This window comes from Dioscorea cayenensis, chromosome 16, assembly GCF_009730915.1.
Source record: "Dioscorea cayenensis subsp. rotundata cultivar TDr96_F1 chromosome 16, TDr96_F1_v2_PseudoChromosome.rev07_lg8_w22 25.fasta, whole genome shotgun sequence".
In the NCBI taxonomy this organism is placed as follows: Eukaryota; Viridiplantae; Streptophyta; class Magnoliopsida; order Dioscoreales; family Dioscoreaceae; genus Dioscorea; species Dioscorea cayenensis.
Window position 1 is genome coordinate 4,526,057 of NC_052486.1, and position 22,433 is coordinate 4,548,489.

The 22,433-nt window shown below is 34.2% G+C and overlaps 2 protein-coding genes and 1 long non-coding RNA gene across 4 annotated transcripts; 1 reads left to right on the forward strand and 2 right to left on the reverse strand.

Moving 5' to 3' along the window:
* Positions 1 to 202: 202 nt before the first annotated feature.
* On the reverse strand, positions 203 to 784 carry LOC120278861. Its single transcript, XR_005541781.1, has 3 exons — positions 707 to 784; positions 498 to 609; positions 203 to 424 (listed from the first exon to the last, which is right to left on the reverse strand). It is a non-coding gene; the product is annotated as an uncharacterized LOC120278861 (long non-coding RNA).
* An 11,301-nt stretch (positions 785 to 12,085) lies between these two features.
* On the forward strand, positions 12,086 to 19,686 carry LOC120279040 (BRAP2 RING ZnF UBP domain-containing protein 2). Of its 2 annotated transcripts, none has more exons than XM_039285879.1 (13): positions 12,086 to 12,401; positions 12,488 to 12,603; positions 12,689 to 12,797; positions 12,883 to 12,997; positions 13,474 to 13,571; positions 14,914 to 15,020; positions 15,172 to 15,397; positions 15,479 to 15,532; positions 16,296 to 16,439; positions 16,515 to 16,579; positions 17,844 to 17,898; positions 18,215 to 18,370; positions 19,550 to 19,686. In XM_039285879.1, the coding sequence occupies exons 1-12, from the start codon at positions 12,186 to 12,188 to the stop codon at positions 18,359 to 18,361; spliced, it is 1,452 nt and encodes a 483-aa protein (XP_039141813.1). In that variant the 5' UTR covers positions 12,086 to 12,185; the 3' UTR covers positions 18,362 to 18,370; positions 19,550 to 19,686. The 2 variants fall into 2 exon arrangements, with proteins under 2 accessions (XP_039141813.1, XP_039141814.1); XM_039285880.1 differs by having other exon boundaries at positions 19,559 to 19,665.
* LOC120279041 lies at positions 18,359 to 20,719 on the reverse strand. Its single transcript, XM_039285881.1, has 5 exons — positions 20,203 to 20,719; positions 19,482 to 20,123; positions 19,237 to 19,316; positions 19,068 to 19,139; positions 18,359 to 18,990 (listed from the first exon to the last, which is right to left on the reverse strand). Exons 1-5 carry the CDS (start codon positions 20,521 to 20,523, stop codon positions 18,702 to 18,704), a joined length of 1,404 nt encoding a protein of 467 aa, XP_039141815.1. The 5' UTR covers positions 20,524 to 20,719; the 3' UTR covers positions 18,359 to 18,701.
* Positions 20,720 to 22,433: the final 1,714 nt, after the last annotated feature.

Here is a 22,433-nt window from a genome sequence, read left to right on the forward strand (position 1 = left end):
GAAAAATAACAATTATATTAAAATGCTACTTTAGGGAAAATATTCATTACACCTGTAGCAATCTTCTAAAATAATCAATAATAGTTATTAAAAATGCTAAGCATGTTAAACATCCAATAATCTAAACTTTTAAATATCCAACAAATAAAAAAACAAATAGTGCATCACTACTCTGTTGTTCTTCTATCTTCTCCTATTGCTTTTCTATCTTCTCTTGTAATTCATGTTCTTGTTGGGCTTGCTCTTCATTCATAGATTGAGAGGGTAATCTATGAAAGTTTAGCAATGAGACATCCCCAACACCATATAGTCGTCCTTTGATTGGTCCACCGCATGCTTCTGACCACACAAGTTCAAAACTATTTTCTTCATTATTCATGTAGTCCTCACCGTACTTTTGTTTGGCAATCTCCTCAAAATTTTCCTGTATTTAGATTTAAACATTATGAAATGAAGCAAAAGATAGAACTATTAAGAGCTAAAAGATGGGAACCTACATAAATAAATCTTGATTTATTATCAACAAAAGGACCGTTCCCCTTGTCTCTTCGATGGGTTCGATTATACACCTCAGCATATGTAACTTCACGATTGTATGTATTCCTTTTCCTACAAAAAATTAAAGCAAATGATGTTTATTCACAAAAACCTATATTAGTGTAGTAACCTCAAATATATAAAAGTAAAAGAAAAAAAGAAAACTTACTAGTGTTGCCTTTGTATATTCAAATCCTCTTGATCCCCCCACAATGATTTGCTAATAACCCTTCTCTTCCTGATTTTCTATTATCAGATGCTTTTTTTTTTATTTTTGTTGCCATTTCTCCGTACCCCATAAATTATCGATCACAACAAAGATATAATTTTTTATAAATTTTAAAAGAAATGCCACTTTATTATCAAAGCATCCAATATATATATCTATTCCACAATTTACCAACAACTCCGTACTATTCTACTTTATGGGGCTAGATCAACACTAAATTAAATTAACATTTGTTATGATAGTGCTAAACCAACATTAAAAAAAATTATAAAAAAAGTGATGAGACTCCCATGTTATGCAAATATCATTTTTTCTTGTCTTCTTCTTAAAATATTCGGATGTGCTTGATCACTTAATAATTAAGCATTATATTTCTGTCCCATCTTATCTTTGTTTCTATTATGTCAAAGAACAATAGTAGATGTGGGCATGACCAAAAATGAATGGATTATAGATTATTATATATTATTATAGACTATAGATAGATGAGATCATGAGATGATGATTATGTGTTAATTAATTAAATTCTTCTCATGCACATTTCTTTATTTGTTAATTAATTATCATATTTTTTTTATACAACATAATTATCATCAAATAGTTATCAAATTGCTTTAATATGTTGAATGTGTACATATATTTGATTAACATAACCATCAAATCAACTCTATTGATATTTAACATACATGCTTTCTAGTAAACTTTTGGACACTATGCAAATCCCCTTTTATTATGCGCTAATAAAAATAAGGTCATATTCCAACATGAGAGTTATTCTACAAATTTCAAATGAGATATTACTTGTTCTATTATGTAATCTTTCACAAAATTCTTGAAATAAAAATAAAATAAAAAGAAACCAAATCATTGGTAGAATTATAAAGTAAGGGAAAATAAATAAATAAATAAATAAATACATTAGGCAAAAGTTGTGAAGCTAGGGTTTGAATGAAGTCCTAATTCCAAAAAAGATGCAAAGAGAGAGGGGAGAGAGGATTGATGGGGAAAACCTAAATATCAAAATTATGGATTCAAATTAAGGATAATAAGAAGTATCAAGTATGGTACCTATCTAAAAACTCTTGCCGGTGGTGTCTTGATGTCTACTCCAAAGCTCCAAGTGGATTAAAAAAAAAGTCCGTATCTCAATGTATAGTCAAAACTCCAAGTGAATATAAGAAAAAAAGATAAAAAAATAAAAAGAAAAAAGGAAGAGAAAAGCACGCCACCCGAGAGAAAGAAAAAGAAAATGATAAGAAAGAGAGAAAGGCTCGCAGGCTGAGAGATAAAGAAAAAAAAGAAAAAGCAAGCCGGAGAGAGAGAGGGGAGAGAAAATTGGAGGGAAAACAAGGTTAACTTTTTAGTTTTTAAGGATGCTTTTTATATATATATATATATAACTTTTAGAAGATATTTAAAATTTCCGTCCAAACCTTAAGATATATTTAAGGCTTGGAGATATATTTAAGGCTTAGAGGGAAATCTAAATCAAAAATTAATTTTTTAAGGTTTGTAAGATGGTTTTTAGAAGATATATTTAAGTCAATATAAAATTCAAATTCAAATATACTAAATAATTTAAATATAAATGCAGTTGTGGATAAAATTCTATTTATTTTATAATTATATCATTTATTATATATTGTTATAAAAAGTAATATTTAGATAAGTTATACATATATTAATAGTAAATTAAACAATTTTAATAACTAAAGTTTTCTATTAAATTTCATGTTAAAATAAATTCATAATTAATTTTTAAAAATTATTAAAATATTTAAACCAAACAAAATTGATCTTTTAATTGTTATTGTTGTGAAATTTACAACAATTATTGTATTAAATTATTATCTTTTCTTGATAGCCCTCAATCACATCAAAAGTTTAAAATTGTTCCAATAACATAAATCCAACCCAAATATTTTAGTTAAAATATTAATTAATAAATTAGTAAAAGATAAAATGTTATTGTAGATAAATATTGATTAATTAAGATCATTAGCCATCTTAAAGTAAAGGAGATAATAAAATTAAAGTTACTAAAGAGTTACTGTTAAACTCAAAATATAAAAGATACATAAATAACATTACATAGTTATTATTGTTCAATTATTATTAAATTATAATATATATATATATTAAATATATTCCAGAGCACACAAGCGAATTTGACTTCATACTATTATTCTATGTGAAATTGGCATAAAAATTTATTTTATTTTATACAATATAGAAACAAGAGTAACAGATATCATACCAACAACATATTCTATAAAAATAATTATTGGTGCGATGACACATGTGTATTGACTTTTCATATTTAGATGGGGTGAATCTTAACACTAATAAATTACTAATAAATTACATTGATCTATTGTATAAAAAAACAAAAAAAAATTAATTTGGACATTGTTGTTCACACACTTAGCTTAGGTTAAATGGCAACCGAAAAATTTAACATTGTTATTGACTATTGTTAGCCGATTCAATACTCTAGTGACCAACTAACTTTAGTCACCAATTAGCAACCGCCCAATTTTGGTCGTAGAGTTGTGACCGAAATAATGATCGTAATGTGGTTGCTAAGTTGGCGCTTAATCTCTCACAATTCCCTCCAAAATTTAGCAACAACTGCAACTGAATTATAATAGTCACAAATATTGGTCATAAATCAATTGCAATTTATTTTTTAAACATTTGCTATATTAGCAACTATCCAATTTCGGTTGCAGAGTTGTGACTGAAATAGTGACCGAAATGTCGTTGCAAAGTTGGCATTTAATCTCTAACTATTCCCTCCAAAATTTAGCAACTACAATGGCAACCAAACTATGATAGTGGCAAATTTTTATCATAAATTGGTTGCAATTTATTAAGCATTCTCTATTTTAGCAACCATAGAATTTTGGTCGCCTATTTGTGACCAAAATAGTGACCGTAGTGTTGTCGCAAAGTTGGCACTTGCAACTTTTGGTCGTAAATTGGTTGTAATTTATTAAAATTTTTACTACTTTAGTGACTGACTTATTTTGGCCACTTATTTAAGATTGAAATAGCGACCAACGTGGGGTCACTGAAATGTCACATAATTCATGCTCATTCACACCAAAATTAGAGACAAAAATCACATTAGACTTTTGTCAGTGACAAAAATTGCAACCAAAATTGCAATGGAGATGTGGTCGCAGAGTTGGTGCATAAACAACAACTAAAATTTGGTCGCTAAGTGGTTACTTTTATGCTATGAATATACTTAATTAGTTTAAATGTTATAACCGTCGCAAAACTGTCGCAAACTTATTGCGATTAGCTATGGAAATAACTGGTTGGTAAAAATCGGTTGCAATAGCCCTACTTTCTAGTAGTGCGAATGGGCTCATAATATTGTTCTGTCGTCTTACCGCTAAAATTTTCTGGTTCATTTACTTCGATCAATGGAAGTATTATATTGCATGAGATAATACATCTGTTTTGTTGTGATGAAGACTTTGAAACTATTGTAGGATACATATATATACACAAGGGGTTTAGTTGACGTTAATGAGGTGAGGTCATGTATTCAAGTTTGATCCGTTTTTGCTGTTAATCCTGATATAGTTAACATGTATATTTACTTCCTTGCAAAGTTTGGAAATGATTGGAGTAGAAAATGAGCACAGCTAGTTTTTTTTAAAAACTTTAACGGCTAGTTTCATTTTCAAAATTAAAAATTTCTATGGAAATTTTTTGGTGCACATCCAAACACTGATTTCATAGGAATTTTTCATGTAGTAAATTCCATAAGAATCATTTCTGAATCCTATGAAATAAAATTCCTACAGAAAAATTTACTATGCATCCAAACAGGGCCTTAGCTATAAAGGCATTCCTCTGTAATACACTTTGTGTGTGTAATGGTTCCCCTCAATGGGGGAACATTACATATAGTGATGAATACCAATATTCGAGTATCCATCATGGGTACTGTCACAGCGCTTACCCGCCTGGCTCGGCGCTATGCGCCTATTGGCTACACTCAGTCGCACCAACCCAACCTTCCCCTCGCAACGGCCCTAGAATCTGGTTAAGAGACAAGCAAAGATGCAAGAGACACCAAGTGTAAAGAGAGAAAAATAACTCTCTTGAAGTGGAAGAGGTTACAACCTTCACCTAAGGTCTTCTCAAACTCACTTGGCTTACAACAGCCCCCTTTGCCCCTATTTATAAGCAAAGGCCCAAGAGCAACCTATCTTGGGAGTGGCCGGCCATGCCCTTGGCCATGCCGCCGATGTCAGCCCGATGACCTCATGGCTGACCGTACAGCTCGCATCATCTGGATCAGTCATGCCATACCGAAGATCCTGTGCTCACCTGGCCCTGCGCCCTGCGCAGTGCCACAGGCCATGCCCTGCCGGCCTGTCCCGCGCCATGTCGCGCCCTGTGCGCACGCGCGTCACGCCGATGCAAGCGCACACCTCATGCTGATAGCGACCGCCGAGTCCCATGCCACCTGCGTCAGCCCGCATTACCGATGGCGACCCGCGACATGTCCCTTGGTAACAACCCACGCCATACCGATAGTGACTCGATAGCGACCTGCCGATGTTACCGATGGCGACCCGCGTCATGTCTCTCGGTAATGGCCCCATGACCACCAAGTCACGGATATATATTCAAGGCCCATGCCTTAGAATATTTTTGGCCTCCACGGCCTAGCACCTGCCGATGCCACCACGTCCCGCTCGGTCATTGCGCGCGGCCCTGCCGGCGCGCCCCGATCATGCCTTAGGTAGGTTGCACGGGATGTCATACCCGCTAATGACCGAGTGTGGTGATCGACCGTACATCATGTGCTATCGATGATCGACCTACGATCATCCTGTTGGCCAAGCGACCCGGTCACACCCGCTCCAAGGGTGTGCGTCGCAAAGCCCCACTACAGGTACCTATTACCCTTGCAAGGGTAATGGCCTACCCCCATGTAGGGTAATGGCCATTACCCCCATAAATGAGGTTACTATCCATTACCTTCATGCAAAATGTCTATTTTGCCCTTTTTTATTTTATAGTTTTTACTATTTTAATTTTTTTTATATTTTTCATCTCCTTCATATTATATAAATATTGTATAATAAAACATATTTAAAAAATATATTATATATTATATAAGTTACATAGTTAATTAATAACAATTAAATAAAAGAAATATTAAGGTAAAATGTTTAATAATTTAATTATAGAAATTAAAATAAAAATAATATTCAAATATTTTACAAATAAAAAAATTATTCACTTGATACATGTTAATTAAATAGTGAATTATTAAATTAAGATATTTATTTTAAATATTTAATTATATTAATTAAAAATAATAATTCTATTTAAAATAATTGATAAATAAAAATGTAGTTATTGTAAAATCATTATACATAAGTCACCATTTTTTATATAGATATCAATTTTTAACTACAAAGGGATATAAAGGTAATTTTATCATATTTTCTTTCTTCACTTTTTCTATTCCCAATAATTTATCCCTCCAACCAAATATAATTTTCATTATCATTATCGTTAATTTAACTATTTCTAAACTCATTGCTCCATTCCCATTTCACGAATCAAATGCACTCTTAAGTTTACTAGATGTCTGCTTTGTGCACTTTGTTGTTATTTTTTTAGCACATAATTCTTAATTTAAATATTGTTCTTTTGGTTTATTTTATAGTTGACAACAAGTTATTAACTGGAGTCAAATGGATGACTGAATTCGCTTTCATGCCTTCTGTGTGATGAATTGATAAAACCAGTGTTCTATATTTTTCTTTCTCAGTTTTTTAGGTACTTATATTAATTAAAAGTGGTCACATCTTAGCAAGCATGTGACACAGTGCAAAAATGAACAGGAGCACAATTATGCCCAGAAACCATCTTCCTTATGTGAAGAAATATCAAAAGCAAATAACAGTTTTCTCTATTTCTTTAAGACAATGGAAGTGCCAATTTCTATTTGTCATAGTTTCTTTTAAGACTACCGTCATTGGCCAATATTGGTGTGCTTCATTCATTTACTAAAACAATATATATATATTTTTTTTTGTGCTACAAAGTATAAGTAGATATGATAGTGCACTAGTTACAGTGGCTTAACAACTTTCTAGAAATTAATTAATTCTGTCAGATGTCACATAGGGTGATACAGTCTTACCATGTCCATGCTGAGAAGATATTTTAAGACTTATACGGAGTTAATAAATCTCTCCTGCCATGCAACCATAAAAGAGAGAGAAACAACATCCTTTCAAAGAGGACTTGTAAACATTGAATGAACAGTACTATTATAATATTTTATATATTATTCTATTGTGCATTGCATACTATTATATAGTAATGTGTTTGAATATGGCATCTCAAATGCATATTCAAATCGGCGAACCTATTGTCTTGTGTATTAATTTTTTGTGGAGGCCATCGGTAAAAACCAACTATTTTAGTATGTTGAAAGCTATTCCCATTGGATCAACAAGTGGAGGTTGGAAAGAAGCTTTTACTACTATATAGAAATCTAAGATAAATTGCTTAGAAATGAGAAACAAGAACTTTTGTTTTGTTTTTTTGTTTTTTTTTTTGGTTGAGTTTCTTGAATTTGATTGTTCACTTGTTCTGAAGTAGTTGTTGCATCCAAACTGTTATAAATGTTTTAGATATGAAGCATTCTAACTCTTTGATACATTTGAATCTTTATACTTTTTAAAACAGATTAGTAAAAAAAATTGATCTAAATGGTAGAAGTTCGAGTCACTTAAGCATGTGCTTTCAAGTTTAAATTAGTTTATAGCTTCTGCTTTCTAAGAAGTTAATGGGTCAAAGACTTAAAAAGAAATAGATTGTGTTTGAATTTACTAATAATTAAATTTATCTATTTTAATAATGTATTTTATTTATTTATTTTATTTTTGATCCACCAACGAGTTGTTTTTTCCTTTTACATATATAATTATTTGAACTCAAAATCATTTGGTATGTTTTATTCACTTTGTTTGTATATCCACATAAACTAGATCATTGCTAAAATACCCTGACTAGTATAGATCATATTTGCTTATAAAAAACACTTACATTTATGCTATCTTTATTAGTCAACTTAAAAATTTAATTAAAAAAATTTACCCACAGGGCCACAAGAGAAAATAGTGAAGGATATTTTGATTTTTTTTAATAAAAAAATATTACCAAATATAATTTTTTTTACATGATTATAATAACACTGACTATTTCTGTGAAGATATGAAAGTAAATAAAAATAAAAAAATAAAAACCCAACTTTTCTTTTTTTAATTTATTAGCAGAAAATAAGTAAAAAAAATAGAAATAAAAATATGGTAGAATACCTTATTTCATCCCTCTAAATTCTAATATAGTTAATTTGCCCTTTGGTCCCTCTAATATAATTTGTCCGAAGGAGGTCTCTCATTTTTAACATTTGGGAGGTTTGGATCTGAAGATGTCTTTCTACTTACTTGGGGCGCTCCGTGGTTTGGTAAATGATATAAAGTCTTAAGGTGGTGTTTGGTTGGATGTAATTCTAAATGCAGTGGATTTCCAGTTACGATGTAACTGAAATTACTTAGTTTTCAAAATACAGTGCAGTCAAATCTTGTGTTTGGTTGGGTATAATTGGAATTACTGTATTATAAGATTTGTTTGTTTGTTTAGAAGGATTTGTAAAACTGAAATTGAAAAACACATATGTATAAGTGTATGTATATGTGTATATATATGCACATCTATGTACATGTATATCAATATATATATGTATATGTATATGTGTGTATATATGCACATCTATGTACATGTATATCAGTATATATATCTATATAAGTATATATATATATATGTGTGTGTGTATATATGAATATATGCACATATATGTATGTATATGAGTATATATATATATATATATGTAAACATACTATGTATAGGTATGTGTATACATGTGTGCATATGCATATGTATATATGTATACACGTATATATGTAGAAGTGTATATATGTATGTATATATATGTAAACATACCTATGTATGTTTATATAAAATATAAATATGTATGTATATGTATATATATGTGTATAAGTATATGTATGTGTGTGTATATATGCATATGCATATGTGTATATGTACATATTTTTTTATATGTATATGCATATGTATATGTGTATATACATTAATATATGGGAATTCATCTCCTGGGGACATCCCTAGAATTCATTTCTAGGGATGTCCCCAGATCAGCCGTTAGATGGCCATCTAACGGCTGATCTATAATTTAGAAAAGTTGGGTTTAGGAAAAAAAGTGGCCTTCCTTTCTACCGGTTTTCTCTTTCCTCTCCTCCTCCATTCCCTTTCCGACGCCTTCTCCATGAACATGACCACTGCGTCCCAGATCTCCGCCATCACTGTCCCTTGACGCCGTCGCTGATGTCGCTGCCGGATCTCCTTCCTCCACCGGATCCGATCTCACCGACCAACTCCAACGCCTGCAAAAGGGCAAGTGATCTCTATTGTAGATGCTGTCACCGAGGGAGATCACAAAGGGATGAGGGTTGCTAATTAGTTATTTAGATGATAATTAGTAGTAATATCAGAATGAGTTGTAATTTATGAATTCTAAGTTGTTAGAGAAGTCGTTATCATTGAGTAGTATGTCTTGGCAGGTGTAGTGTTTGTGGAAATGCCTCAGTGGCAAGTTTGTTAGAACAAATGACTGGAATGTTGCTTATTTTGAAGGATGTAGGTTCATTAATTCACCATGTTGTATCTAATTATTGTGTATAGAATCGGCATGATTTTTAGCATATAACTCTCTGATTTTAGATGGTTATTTGGTTTTTTGCTGTTGTTTTTATTTGTGTGACTGGAAAGTTCATGCAATGACTCAGAAATGTTTTTGTTTAACTGAAGTTTGGAATCACTAAGCACTAGCACATGAACTGAAGTTTGGAATCACAGTTCCTTATAGTGTTTGGTTTTACAAAGGCTAGGTATGTGTGTATATATATAAATGCTATATCTGCAGATTGACTTAGAATTGAATAAATGATTAATGTGTTGAATAAAATGTGTTTTTTTTAAGGTTGGTGGTTGGGTGACTGAATATGGTAATATATTGACATTTACTACTGTGAGAGATGCTTCTCATATGGCTCCTTATGCACAACCTGGAAGAGCATTATGAACTTAATCCAAACTTATATAATTATACAAGATGTGGGAGCAGGCGCTGGAGTTGGTCGGTGAGATCGGATTCGGTGGAGGAAGGAGATTCGACAGCGACATCAACGGCGGTGTCAAGAGACAGTGATGGCTGAGATCTGGGACACAGTGGTCATGTTCATGGAGAAGGTCGGAGAGGGATGGGAAGGAGAGGAAGGAGAAAACCAGTAGAAAGGAAGGCCAACTTTTTCTCTTGAACCTAACTTTTCCAAATTATAGATCAGCCGTTAGATGGCTATCTAACGGCTGATTTGGAGACATCTCTAGAAATGAATTCTAGGGACGTCCCCAGGAGATGAATTCCCATATATATATATATATATTAGTTCCGCCGATGTGGTTTGTGGTTTAGAGGACACTCAAACATTCATAGAATGCTCACACAAACCAAACAAGAAGGAAACACATAAGATTGGTAACTCAGTTCGACGTCCACTCGCTTACGTCTGGGAGGCCAAGCCCGGAGATAAACAATCCACTAAAAGAGGTGAAAATAGATGAGTACAAACACTCGTGACTCACTCTCCCAACAATAAAGATCACTACCTTTTCTAAATTGTTTAGTACTCACACACTCTCCTCCATAAAAGACACACATTATATAGACGCCTCAATATTCCAAATATAGTACATACATCTTTCACAATATCCGCGGCTACTAATATAAAAACCTTCCAAAATTAGCTGTTGTAATTCCTATTGTAACATGAATTGCAACATGACCCTGACTGCTGACTTGACTGAGTTCTGGTTACGTTGTGAACGACCTCAAGACCCATCAACCTCCCAATCATGCTTAGTCCGAGTCGGTGCTGCCTGATCTCCTGATCATGACTACCAGCAACTAGCCTACCTCCTCGGTTCCTCGCCACGCAGTCCCCTCGCAATGGGCGCACGTCCTTGTGCATCTTCATAAAACTTACCAAACTTGATCTTCAATTCATCAAAGTTTAGCCTTCAAATTTTCCCAAGAATAGATCTTCAATCAATTATCTCAATCATGCCAACAAGAGGCATGTCTTCAATTATACCTGTTAAAGTTCTTCAAATCATACTTTCAATAGTCTTCAATCATACCATTGATAGATATTTCTTCAATTAAGCTCCATCCATATTTAATCTCTAATCAAATCTCTCTAAATATGGTCTTGATATGATCTTGCCTTCAAGTTGTAACACTTTCCAAGATCTTCAAGATATTTGCCTCCAAGCCAAGACTCCTTGCTATGTCACATTGCTTGGTCATATCATCAATTATGCCACGTCACAAAGGTTGCCACGCCATCTTGACTTGGTGTCAAATCATGCCAATAATAGTGCAGCTGCACTAACAATATAGACACATATATAGACATCACCTTGGGATTTTCAACTCCAGGGATTTTGACTTACGCCCAATTTGGGCGTAAAACTAAATCCCTCGTTAGATGTAATCTGAGTTACATGGGTTTTTAGAATTCTGTAAAACAAACATTGGATTTCTTAAAAACAAGTAACTCAAGTTACATATACTCCAAATTCTTCCAAACAAACACTACTTAAAGTGAAGTAAAGGTTATGGTCAGAAGCTTGTACAGAAAGATGTATGCAAGAACAAGAGAGGGATATAACACAAAATTTAGGATTGATATTTCAAATTATTCATCAAAGGGGTGGGGTGTGTCCACTTTACAGCCTTATATAGACTCTAATGGACTCAAAACCATTCACAAAAACCATGGGCTAAAATCACTCAAGTCCAAGGTTTTACAACAATACAATGATAAGACACTTGTGGAGTACAAAGATTCGCCACTATCTATAGTACTACTATATCATAGGCTACGAAGAGTCCCATGTAAGTTGAAAGGCATCTCCAAACCTAGAAGGGCACATTAACTATATTGGAGAGACTAAATAAGATATTTTACTTGTCGGTAAAATGTAATTTGAAAAACTTTTGTCCTAAAATGCAACTCCAAACATTTTTACTAAAAGAGGGGGTAAAAAGTAAAAAAAACCTCAACACCACCGCCATGAAACCTCTCCCACTATAAAAACCATCTTTTTGTCCGCACCTCAAGAGTTCTCCGATCGTGAATCAGAGAGACTTTGCCGGAGAATCCAACGCTGCCCCCAAAACCCTCGCTCTCTCTCTCTCTCTATCTCTTCTCCAGTGCTTCTTGCCGCCATGTCGACCAGCGCCGACGGCGGTGCGGCCTCCTCTGCGGCATCGGACGATCCATTCATCGCGCCCCCTGCTCCGATCCCTGATGATCCGACATCGCCTTCTGCTGCGGGCCTCACGCAAGCCTTTCCTTTCTCTTCCGGGAACCCTACAATCGAGGAAACTCGAGGAATCATGCATCTCTACCATGAGGACGCCTCATCGCCTTCTACTCTACCGGTATGCTTGTTATTTGGGAATTAGGGTTTCTTTCTTGTTCTTTTTGTTCGATTTGTTTCAATGGAAAATGGTAATTGTGGTTTCAGGTTGATAGGAAGCCTGTGGTGTGCGTTCTTGCTGTGCCGAATCACATGACCTACGCTGACTTCTGCCAGTTCTGCGGATCGTTTATTATGCACATGCTCGAGATGCGGGTGGTCAGGTGAAAAATCAAATCTTGGGATCTTTTTTTTTCCCCCATTTTGATGGATTGTTTTTAATTAGTGCTTGTTCTTGATGGAATGTAGGAATGATGGATTTGAGGATCATTATTGTGTGCTTATATGGTTTGACGATCAGAGGTTAACTGATGAATTTTATTGTCATTTCAATGGGAAGCCATTCTCTTCACTAGATGTATGCTACTTACAATCACTTTACTAAAGGAAATGGAAGGTCTTCTTGTTTTACTCTTGAATTTTCTTATATTGTTTGTGGGCAGGATGATATTTGTCACATCCGTTTCACTGTAGATGTGCAGTATACAGGATCGATAGAACATGCACAGAGCTCTGTTTCGAGCTCAGCAGAGCAACCCACCTGTCCAGTCTGTCTTGGTAAGTTACTTTGTATTGAGTTCCAAACAATGTCCATATTTCTTGCTTGGATTTGCATTCCATATTTGTTAAATTTTTGTATAATTGCGAATTTAAGGGAGCAAAGGTTCTAAACACTGCATGAGTCGGAGTGAATTTCTTTATAAAGTGACTAGTAGGTTTTAATTAACTGCCTTGATCCTTGTCCATAGATTGATAATAGAAGTCAAGAAAATGTATTGAAAGATGTGTCATGTTTGGACTGGCTAAGTTAGTAGATGTGTATACATTAACTGCTTAGTTTATTTTAAAAAGAAAATTCATTCTATTTTGTATTACTGATTTGTTCATTGTTGAGTACCTACAGTGACGATGATTGTTAAATAGATTTTTAATCCTGAGTCTAAATCATTTTGTTTTATCACTTTCAAGTCTTGAGCACACCTTAGCCAGTGCAGTTTTAGTTACAGACACTTAAGCAAAATTTTCTTTTGTAGAGAGATTTGACCAAGATACAAGTGGGATTCTCACAACAATCTGCAATCATTCTTTCCACTGTTCTTGTATATCAAAATGGACAGATTCTTCTTGTCCGGTGAGTAATCTCAACGTTGTCATTTATATTGGCAGCATAAAAAGAAATGGTATTGTTCTTCTCTTTGTGCTTGTCCTTGCCTTTTTTTTACATATATTGTTCTATAAAATTCTTCAGCATTAATGGTTTTAACTTTTAAGCTGGTTAACACTATGATGTTAGAATCAACTGGTGGAGTAAAAGAATAGGATTAACCTTATATTCTCAGGTTACTTAACAATCTTCTTTTTATCTGTATATTAATTGGTTTTATTGTTGGTTTTTTTGTATTTGTAAAAATAATCTCTCTCTTTACTAGTTCTTATTCTATTTTCTGGCTTGGGGAGTTGACCTATTGAGTTGCCCTTGCTTTAGTGTCCTTACTTTTGTTATTGGCAATTGCATAATTACATAATTTTTTTATCATCACTTGTATTACATGTAACCTGAAAACTTGGTTATGTGGTGTTTCTCTATACTTTTGCCTTGCTAAGTATAGATAGGATTATTTGGGTTGTATCAAGAATGCATGTCTCCTTTCATTTAATCTTGGTAATAAACATTCTCTTTTTTCTAGCATTGAGCACCAACTACTGGCCCTTCCAATGTTGATATTCTATATGGGGTTATTATTTTTTAGACAACTGCTTCTGCTGGATTTTTCTTTTATGTTCTGCTTGTCATCTTTTGACATGTCCTTGTAGATGGGTTTGCAATTTTCTTGGTTCTCTTCCTTTCACCCATGGTTTGTTTGTTAAAGAAGTTAGATATAGGCTTTATGCATTACAAAATGATGCCCTTGCCCGTATATGTTCCTTATCATCAGGAGAGTAACTGGTATTTCTTTTTTCCATTTTTTCCCTCTGATCACTAACCATGACCACTCTTAGATTCAACAGTTGGTCTTATTTTTGTTGAATATCCCTTCTTCTGTCTATACGGATGTAGGTTTAAGCGGCTTAAAGCTCCTGACTTTAGACAATCCCTTGATGATTCTCATGTTTATCAAGCAATAAGTACTGACCCTACTATTTTTTTACCCGGTAGAATTAATGTCAAATTTAACCGTTTTGGGCACTGTGCTCCAATATTCACTATGGCTGAATGAACGTCCTTTTCACTTGTTTGCATGAACTTTGCTTGTTTTGCCTGTTAGCCTCTAAGTAATTTGCCCATCCTGCAAAGAAATGCAAATAACACTGCTTGAAATTTCTTTACAAATGATACCAGAAGGAGGCCTTGTTCCCTTATTGTTGTATTCTATTATGCTGCTTATGAAAGCATGTTTAGTTCTTCAGGATTTCCTTTAGAAACTTTTAGCAAAATTATCAGTACATTTACTTTCTTTGTTCATCATGATCAGGTTTGTAGGTACTGCCAGCAACAACCCGAAAAGCTAGTGTGTTCTGTTTGTAGAATTTTTGAGGATCTGAGGATGTGTGTCATCTGTGGCTTTGTTGGCTGCCAAAGGTATGCATGTGTTCATATTTCTCTTCTGGAACTTTAATCTGTTCTTTTTACGTAGCCAATGAACCCTGATTTATTAAGAAGAAGTTCTTGCATTGCTTCTGCATGTTAGAGAAGTTTGAGGATGTTCATTTGCTTCCTGTTGATTTTGCAGGAACAATGGGGGACATGCCGAAGAACACTGGATGGAAACACAGCACTGTTATTCACTTGAGTTACAATCGAGAAAAGTCTGGGATTATGCTGGAAAGAATTATGTTCACCGACTAATTCAATCAAAAACTGATGGGAAGCTTGTTGAGTTGAATGCTCGGTGTGTTGCGGATGGCACAGCAGATCGTAAAACTGCTGATATGGAATTTGATGAGAAAATTGATGCTGTAACCAATTTATTTCTGTTGACTTAAGTTTTTGTAACTTCTACAAACTTTTGGCGTCACCTTTTATTTCTTTATTTACAGATTCACAAGGAATACCAAGAACTCCTTGCTTCCCAAACTATGGATCAGCGAAAGGTATGCTTTTCTTTTCTTTTTTTTTTTTAAGAGGAAAAGGTATGCTCATTTTTTTATTTCTAACTTGAGTTTTCTCTGCATGTACCTCCTTGAATATTTGAATTCCTCTATTTTTGAGTTAACATGTGAAGATCATCACGAACACATATCACTTGTCGAAATCTTTCCTTTTATAAAATATACCTGCTTGGAATTGCTCATCAATCTTGGTTTAAGATCTGACTGGTATAGAAAATGAGAATCTCTCCCATCGGCCTTTTATTGATTGCATTTGAATTTGAAGAAATCTGGCTTTATAACCATTAAATGATTTCTTCTTGTCAGATCCAGGTAGAAAGGTTATATGGTTTGTAGATAAATTTTCTTTTATTTAGCAAAATAAAAAATGACAAGAAATTAAAACTGAGTCAAATGGAATCTAGTTTATGTTAATTATAATCTAGAGAATAATTTTCATCCAGTGTGGACTTCATGAAGCTAAAATTAAACAACTTGATGGGATTACGTGTTAATGATGACTTTCAAAACATATACACGAAATATCATCTGCATCTTTTATCTATTGAAATATTATTTGTAATTATCCACTATATCATTATTGCCAGTATATGTTCCAAGTGGGTTTCCCTCTGTAGTTGCGGATTATGGTGTGATCTTTGTGTATAAGGAGCTTTCTTGAGGTTTTGCTAAGAAATAAATGTGCACTAAGTTGATTTTGCATATTTCTTGAACAGTAAAACTTATATTTTCTGTTGTAATGCAGCATTATGAATCACTTATTCTTGAAGCCAAAGAAGAGAATGAAAAGGAAATTGCTGAAGCCATAGAGAAAGCTTGCAGTCACAAGCTACAAAAGATGCAACTCAAGCTTGATAAGGTTAATGAGGAGAAAATGTTTCTTGATGATGTAAGTCTTGTCATTGAAATTTTGCATACCAACATTTACAATTGAAACTTAAACTCATCTCACGTTTTCTTTTAGATCAATGAAAATCTTCGGAAAAATCAAGAAATATGGAAATCAAAAATTTTGGAGTTGGAACAGAGGTATTCTCCTTTATCTTAATCGTATCCATTATCATTGATTTCTGTGTAACTTATAAGCTTCATGTACATTTAACTAGTTAATGACCAACGAATCAATTAACTTGTCTACTTAATTTTTTATCATGCTAAAGAGTTCCCTGTATTTTTTTGTTTGGGTTAAATCCTGGGGACATCTTGTCTTAGGAATCCATTTATCAGCGTGGGAAAACATGATTCAAAAAATAGCATGTCTAGCTATTAGAATAACATTATTAATGTGCTGCAAGTGGTATTTATAAATTAGTTACCACCTTTGATTGAGTATTCTATCAGGTTTGGGTTGTTGAGTTACTGGGTTGATGTGCCAGTTGTCCTAGAATACATGCTACATTTTTTACTATGAGCCTTTCATCAAAAAAGGGTTAGCTGTGAAGCCTCGATCCTAGATAGTTTTTGGGAAATGTCTGCTTATTGGTTCCAAAATGGAGTATGATGTGACCAAGGCCAGTCTTTTAAATTACTCTGGGTTTATGGAAGTGTTGAGATGTAAAAGAAAGATTTTATTCTAATGGTATTTAACTTGAGCCAAAGAGAGCTGACATCTAAAAATATGGTTAATTGTGTATGTTGTTTCATAGATTTTCTTCTTATCTTGTTCTTAGTATGGCAAATGGTATGGAGCCATTCCATAGAATTCCTTCATTTGTTGGCTACAAACATAATAAGGCTTGGACAATTTTAACCATTTATTAAGGTTTCCTTGAAAGGGTAATCCTTAGAACAGGATTTTTGCTTTTTGCATTTATGATAGTCCCTTTATATTTTCTTATGATCGTATTGCTCTAGGCTCTTTTGGACTATAGACTGGGAGGTTAAAATCTTGCTACCTAGCTAGTAAAGATCTTGAAATTACCACTGGTCTGATTTCAATTTGGAACTTTGTATGTGGGTAAGTCATTTGATTAAGGATTTTTCATGTGTTATGGTTTGACTTCTCTGAAATATTCCATTTTTTGTTAAATATCTGCTTATTTTAATGTAAAAGATGCTAGAGAACAATGCTAAATATAGGCATTTTTTTTTACTTAAAATATTGCCCAAAATGCAGTTTATATGCAAATTCTGTAGTTTGGTCAGAGATACAAATATCTCTGTTAGGAAAATCATGCATCTCATATGAGCTCATATACAATGGCTCCAATTGATTACTCTTCCTTATTGCCCTATGTTTGGATTAAGTGTGGACTGTGGGTTGAGCTTACTTATTGCGTGTACATATTTTCAGGGAGCAAGCAGCAATGCAACTAAGAGATAAAAGAATACAGGGTCTGGAGGCACAGGTATGATACCACATAGGTGTGCGTGGTTTTGTTATCTGTAATTTCAGTATCAAAATAAACAAATATATCAATTTAAAAATATAGCAACCCAACCTACTATGATCCACGCAATTATTTTGTTTCCGAAATTCTATCTTTGTTCTTCTGATTTGTTACTGCACCTAAATTTTATTCCTGAATACATGATTGAGATTGCTTATAATCTCTCCAAAGATATGAACATAGAATAATTTACCTAAAGCCATCTCTTCTTTTTTATTATGTACTCATTTTCTTACATGCTGATTGATTATCACATTATGTTTTCCTATTGCAGCTTCAAGATCTAATGATTTGCATTGAGACACCGAAGCCAGTGATTGAAGTTCCTAGCTCAACTTCAAGCGACATCAAAGCACCGGCAGCATCCTGTTCAGGAAGTAAAAGCCCCGGCGGACAAGCTGGAAGGAATCAGAATACCTGAAATAGGATGGTAATTTCGTTTTTCAATTTGCGAACCAACTTCGTACTTTCCATTTGTTTTTCTTTAATCAGATAACTACTACATTTTAGTATCAATTCAGACCCCCAAGTGCTCTGTCCTAATCCATGCACAAACACAAACAGGGTAGAAAAAAAAGCATTCAAAGTATCATGGTAATTTCCTTTTTAGATTTGCAAACCAATTTCATACTTTCCATTTATTTTACTTTAACTAGTACATTTTAGTTTCAATTCAGACCTCCAACTTCTCTGTCCAAATCCATACACAAACAGGGTAGAAATAATAATTCAATTCTGAAAACCAACAGGCATGTTGATGCTTAGTGTCCTTTTGATGTCCAGAAAGGGTTCTGGACATCATAAAAGGAATTATTAGTAGTGCCGCCCCATGGTTTTATAGATTGAGGTTGATGATCCTGGGAGGCAAACAGATTGGGATGCAAGTTCTCATTGTTATCATTCTCTGGGAAAGCCACCCATTTTTCTGTATCGCCACCACCATACTTCTCCCCAGCTGTAGTCTTCTTGTTCTCCATCTCTCCAACATGATCCTTAAATTCCTTCTTCACGACATCGAGCACAATGTCTCCATATCTCTCACACCATGACCTGTATCATTCACCATTATAGAAAGTTTTTAGATTAGAACAGATAAGCATTGGACAGGTGATCGATTGGTGTTATACTTTGGAAAGAAGTGATTGAGGTCAGCCTTGTCCACTGGAAGCTTTGTGGATATTGCTTCCATCTGATCATCCCTGCCAAGGAAAAAGAAGAGAGAATTGAAGTCAGTATGTAAATCCATTCATGATGTATCATTGTGTTGTTGAAGAAGTAACATAAATAACACTTTACGAGAAATTGAGGTTAGGATTGGTTGTGCAAAGCTCTGTTTGAATCCGAGATAGCTCCTTCTTTATGTTTTGTCCCAATACCTTAACATTGAAAGAAAAAAAGATGATGAGCTGAATTAGATTTCTCTCAATAAGAAGGCAATGTGGAACACGAGGATTTCACGGAATTCTTAGACAAAGATCATGTGAATTATAATATATGGAAAGGATCACAAAAACAAGAAGGAAAAAAAAACTAGTTCATACCTTATCGATGAAGAAATCAGAATTATTGCCGTCTGAATGCAACTTGTTCTTGATCTTCTTGGTATCAGGCACTTCTCCGGCGGGAGCGGCCGTGAGCGCACAATGCATTGAAATTGACGGAGCTACATCTGACCTCTCCCCAGTTTCCAAACAATCTGTCATTTCCTCATCCTCATCATTCCCTCTCCTCCATTTCCGTAGCCCATCTAAACCCCAATGTTTCTTCTTTCCAGTTTTACCACTCCCTCCTTTCTCTTCACCATTCTCATCTTGTCCATCCTTCTGAAACAATGACCGGAACGGCTTCCTCTTTACCTTCTCAGCCCTTGCTGCCGCGACTGGTGTGCTCTCTGGCATGAGGATGGAGTTGTTCTTGCTGGTCTCCTTCGCCTTTTCTTTCCATGGTACATTGCTCATCAGTGACTTGAATGGTGTCCTCTGCTTCGTAGTCTTCACCATCGGAGACTCCTCATCATCCTTGAGGTTTATTACCGACCACTCTTCTTCAGGTGCACTCACCGGAGCCCCCACAACTATGTCTCGGCAATCAACATCAGCACCTTGCACTGCCAACCTCTGCAGGAGTGGCCTCTTTGAAGAGTGATACTCATCATCTGAGATGCATTTTGCATACAATAGTTCCTGCAAACACAAAATAAAAGTTCTTTCAGGATGATCAGAAGAACAATTGAAGATGATGCAGTATAATTCTCGAATTTACCTTCAAGAAGAGGAGCTTATCTCGGATGACATTGGGAGGCTCCTGTTCGGCAGGTGACGCGATGAGGGTGTCAAGAAGGTGGACTCTGAATGCAGAGACCTCAGTCTCAGACACCATCCCTTCTTTGTGCAGTCCAATGAGCTGGAGGATCCTGTGGAAGGATTCCTGCTGCCATTTGAGGCTCTCCGCGTGCCGTTTTGCGAGCTTGTGGTCGGCGGGCAGCCTCCGGTTCTTCATTGAGAACGGCAGGATAGATTTGCACAGCGATGTTATGGTGTCTTGGAATGAAGAGTAGTAAGCTGGAGTATATGTGTACACCATCTTCTCTTTCTTCCAATTTTGTTTCCCTTTGATTGCAGTCTCAGAGCTTGCTTTTGCTGCTGCTGCTGCTGCTGCTGCTGCTGTTGATTGTTGATCTGAAATTCTAATGGATCTGGTGAAGATGAAGATGGGATGAGAGAATGGAATTGGAAGGAGAGAGGAGAAGAAGGTATGGGGATATGTTTCTCTTGTGTTTTAATTTCAACTTTCAAGTTGGGTTTTAAGTGTTTGAGGATTTGAAGGAGATTCAGGGTAACGGTAGGATGGAAAGTAGCCGTTGGAGTGACTGTTACTTTGCAGAAACACCCCTTTCAGTTTTTGGAATTAACAACTCATTGTTAGACTTGGGAGTTAGGGCCCAGGGCAATCATCAAGGCTGAGGTTTTCGTATAGACCCCTGGAAATCTCTTAATTTTTGTACAACTTTTGCGAAATTTGTTATTACCCCCCTTCCCTGGTTTTGTATAAAACAAACTTTTATTGTTTATTTTTACTGGAAAGTACATATTATCTGTAATTATAGGTTAAATTTTTTTAAAAAAATTACCCTTGTTTTTTCTTTTCTTTTTTTTTTCTTCCACTTGAGAGAAGCCGAAGATGTTGGAGTGTCAACTGTCAACAATTTTTTTTTCTTATTATTATTATTATTATTATTATTAAATAAGTGCAAAATTGGTTTTTGAAAAAATTACTGTTAATTAGGACGCTACAGATACATATGCCTAGTTCCTATATTTTATGGTATTCTCACGTCTCGCCATCACTACATTTGAATATGCATAAAGTAATCAAAATTAATAAAAGTTCAACTAGGCTAATGATAGAAATGCATAAGATCAAATGATACAAAACCATTGACAATTTTTTTTATTTTTTGTTTTGTTTTGTTTTTTTTAGATGAGCTATTAGGCCACTAAGAAAGACAGAGGCGTACACAAATTTTAATAAAGCAAGTGAGGTAGAGTTCAAGCACATTTGAGTGCAAGTATTATTTGTACATAATTACTGTTCACAATCCCAAAAATGTATTTTTATTTGATATTCAAATCTCATCGCTTTAACGGGACTCAAATATCAATAGATTACTTAATCGTTGGTAAAATTTGGAAGCAAAAAATAGGAGTGGGATGTAAATTTTTTTCTAATAAAAAAATTTATGCTGCTGATCTTGACCCAAATTCAAGGTTGGTTTCTAGAGATCAACACATAATTTCATTTTCCATGCGCATCTCTTATAAAGATAGCATATGTGTATTTTTGGTACATTATTGTTATTGCTATTTTGTTTTTTGTTTTGCATATGCATGAGGTAATTAATTTATATAAGAAAAGTCCAATTTGGGTAATGATTGAGAGACACCATCATACACAACATCAAATCGGTCTTTGGTTCTTAAGTGATTAAATCGCACTCCTTCCATCTTTTCATCCAACTAACGGTACTATAAAATTAGAAGGAAAAACAAAATTAGAAAAAAATTTTAATCAAATACAGTCACAAACAAAATAAAAAGATTATGATGGAGGTTTTTGCATGCCCTTAAAATACATAATTACTAATATACCCCTATAAAAATATACTCCCTCCGTTCCGAATTAGATGTCGTTTAAAAATTCCAAAAATAATTGTCATTTTTATGTTACTAAGATAAGATTTTCAATTCTACCCATATTTAATAAGTAATTTCAATTGGAGTATTTTGAAAAGAAAAAAAACCAATGATGTAATGGGTGGAAAAATTAATAAGGAGAACCATGTAAAAATATATTTGTAGTCCCAAGAAAATTGGTAATTTGGTCATTTAACTTAATTTTAATTGAAATTGTTCATATCCTAAAAAAAAAATTTATTGTTGTTGTTAATTATTGTGCAAAAGGTTAAAACCACATTTAATTTGGGAGTACTCAAT

Excerpts from the sequence above, each read along its gene's own strand:
- LOC120279040 (XM_039285879.1), top strand. The coding sequence starts at position 12,186 with ATGTCGACCAGCGCCGACGGCGGTGCGGCCTCCTCTGCGGCATCGGAC. Across the intron at positions 12,402-12,487 it reads CATCGCCTTCTACTCTACCG|GTTGATAGGAAGCCTGTGGT; the intron begins GTATGCTTGTTA and ends TTGTGGTTTCAG. Across the intron at positions 15,021-15,171 it reads GGCTTTGTTGGCTGCCAAAG|GAACAATGGGGGACATGCCG; the intron begins GTATGCATGTGT and ends TTGATTTTGCAG.
- LOC120279041 (XM_039285881.1), bottom strand. The coding sequence starts at position 20,523 with ATGGTGTACACATATACTCCAGCTTACTACTCTTCATTCCAAGACACC. Across the intron at positions 20,124-20,202 it reads ATAAGCTCCTCTTCTTGAAG|GAACTATTGTATGCAAAATG; the intron begins GTAAATTCGAGA and ends TTGTGTTTGCAG. Across the intron at positions 18,991-19,067 it reads CTCAATCACTTCTTTCCAAA|GTCATGGTGTGAGAGATATG; the intron begins GTATAACACCAA and ends TGAATGATACAG.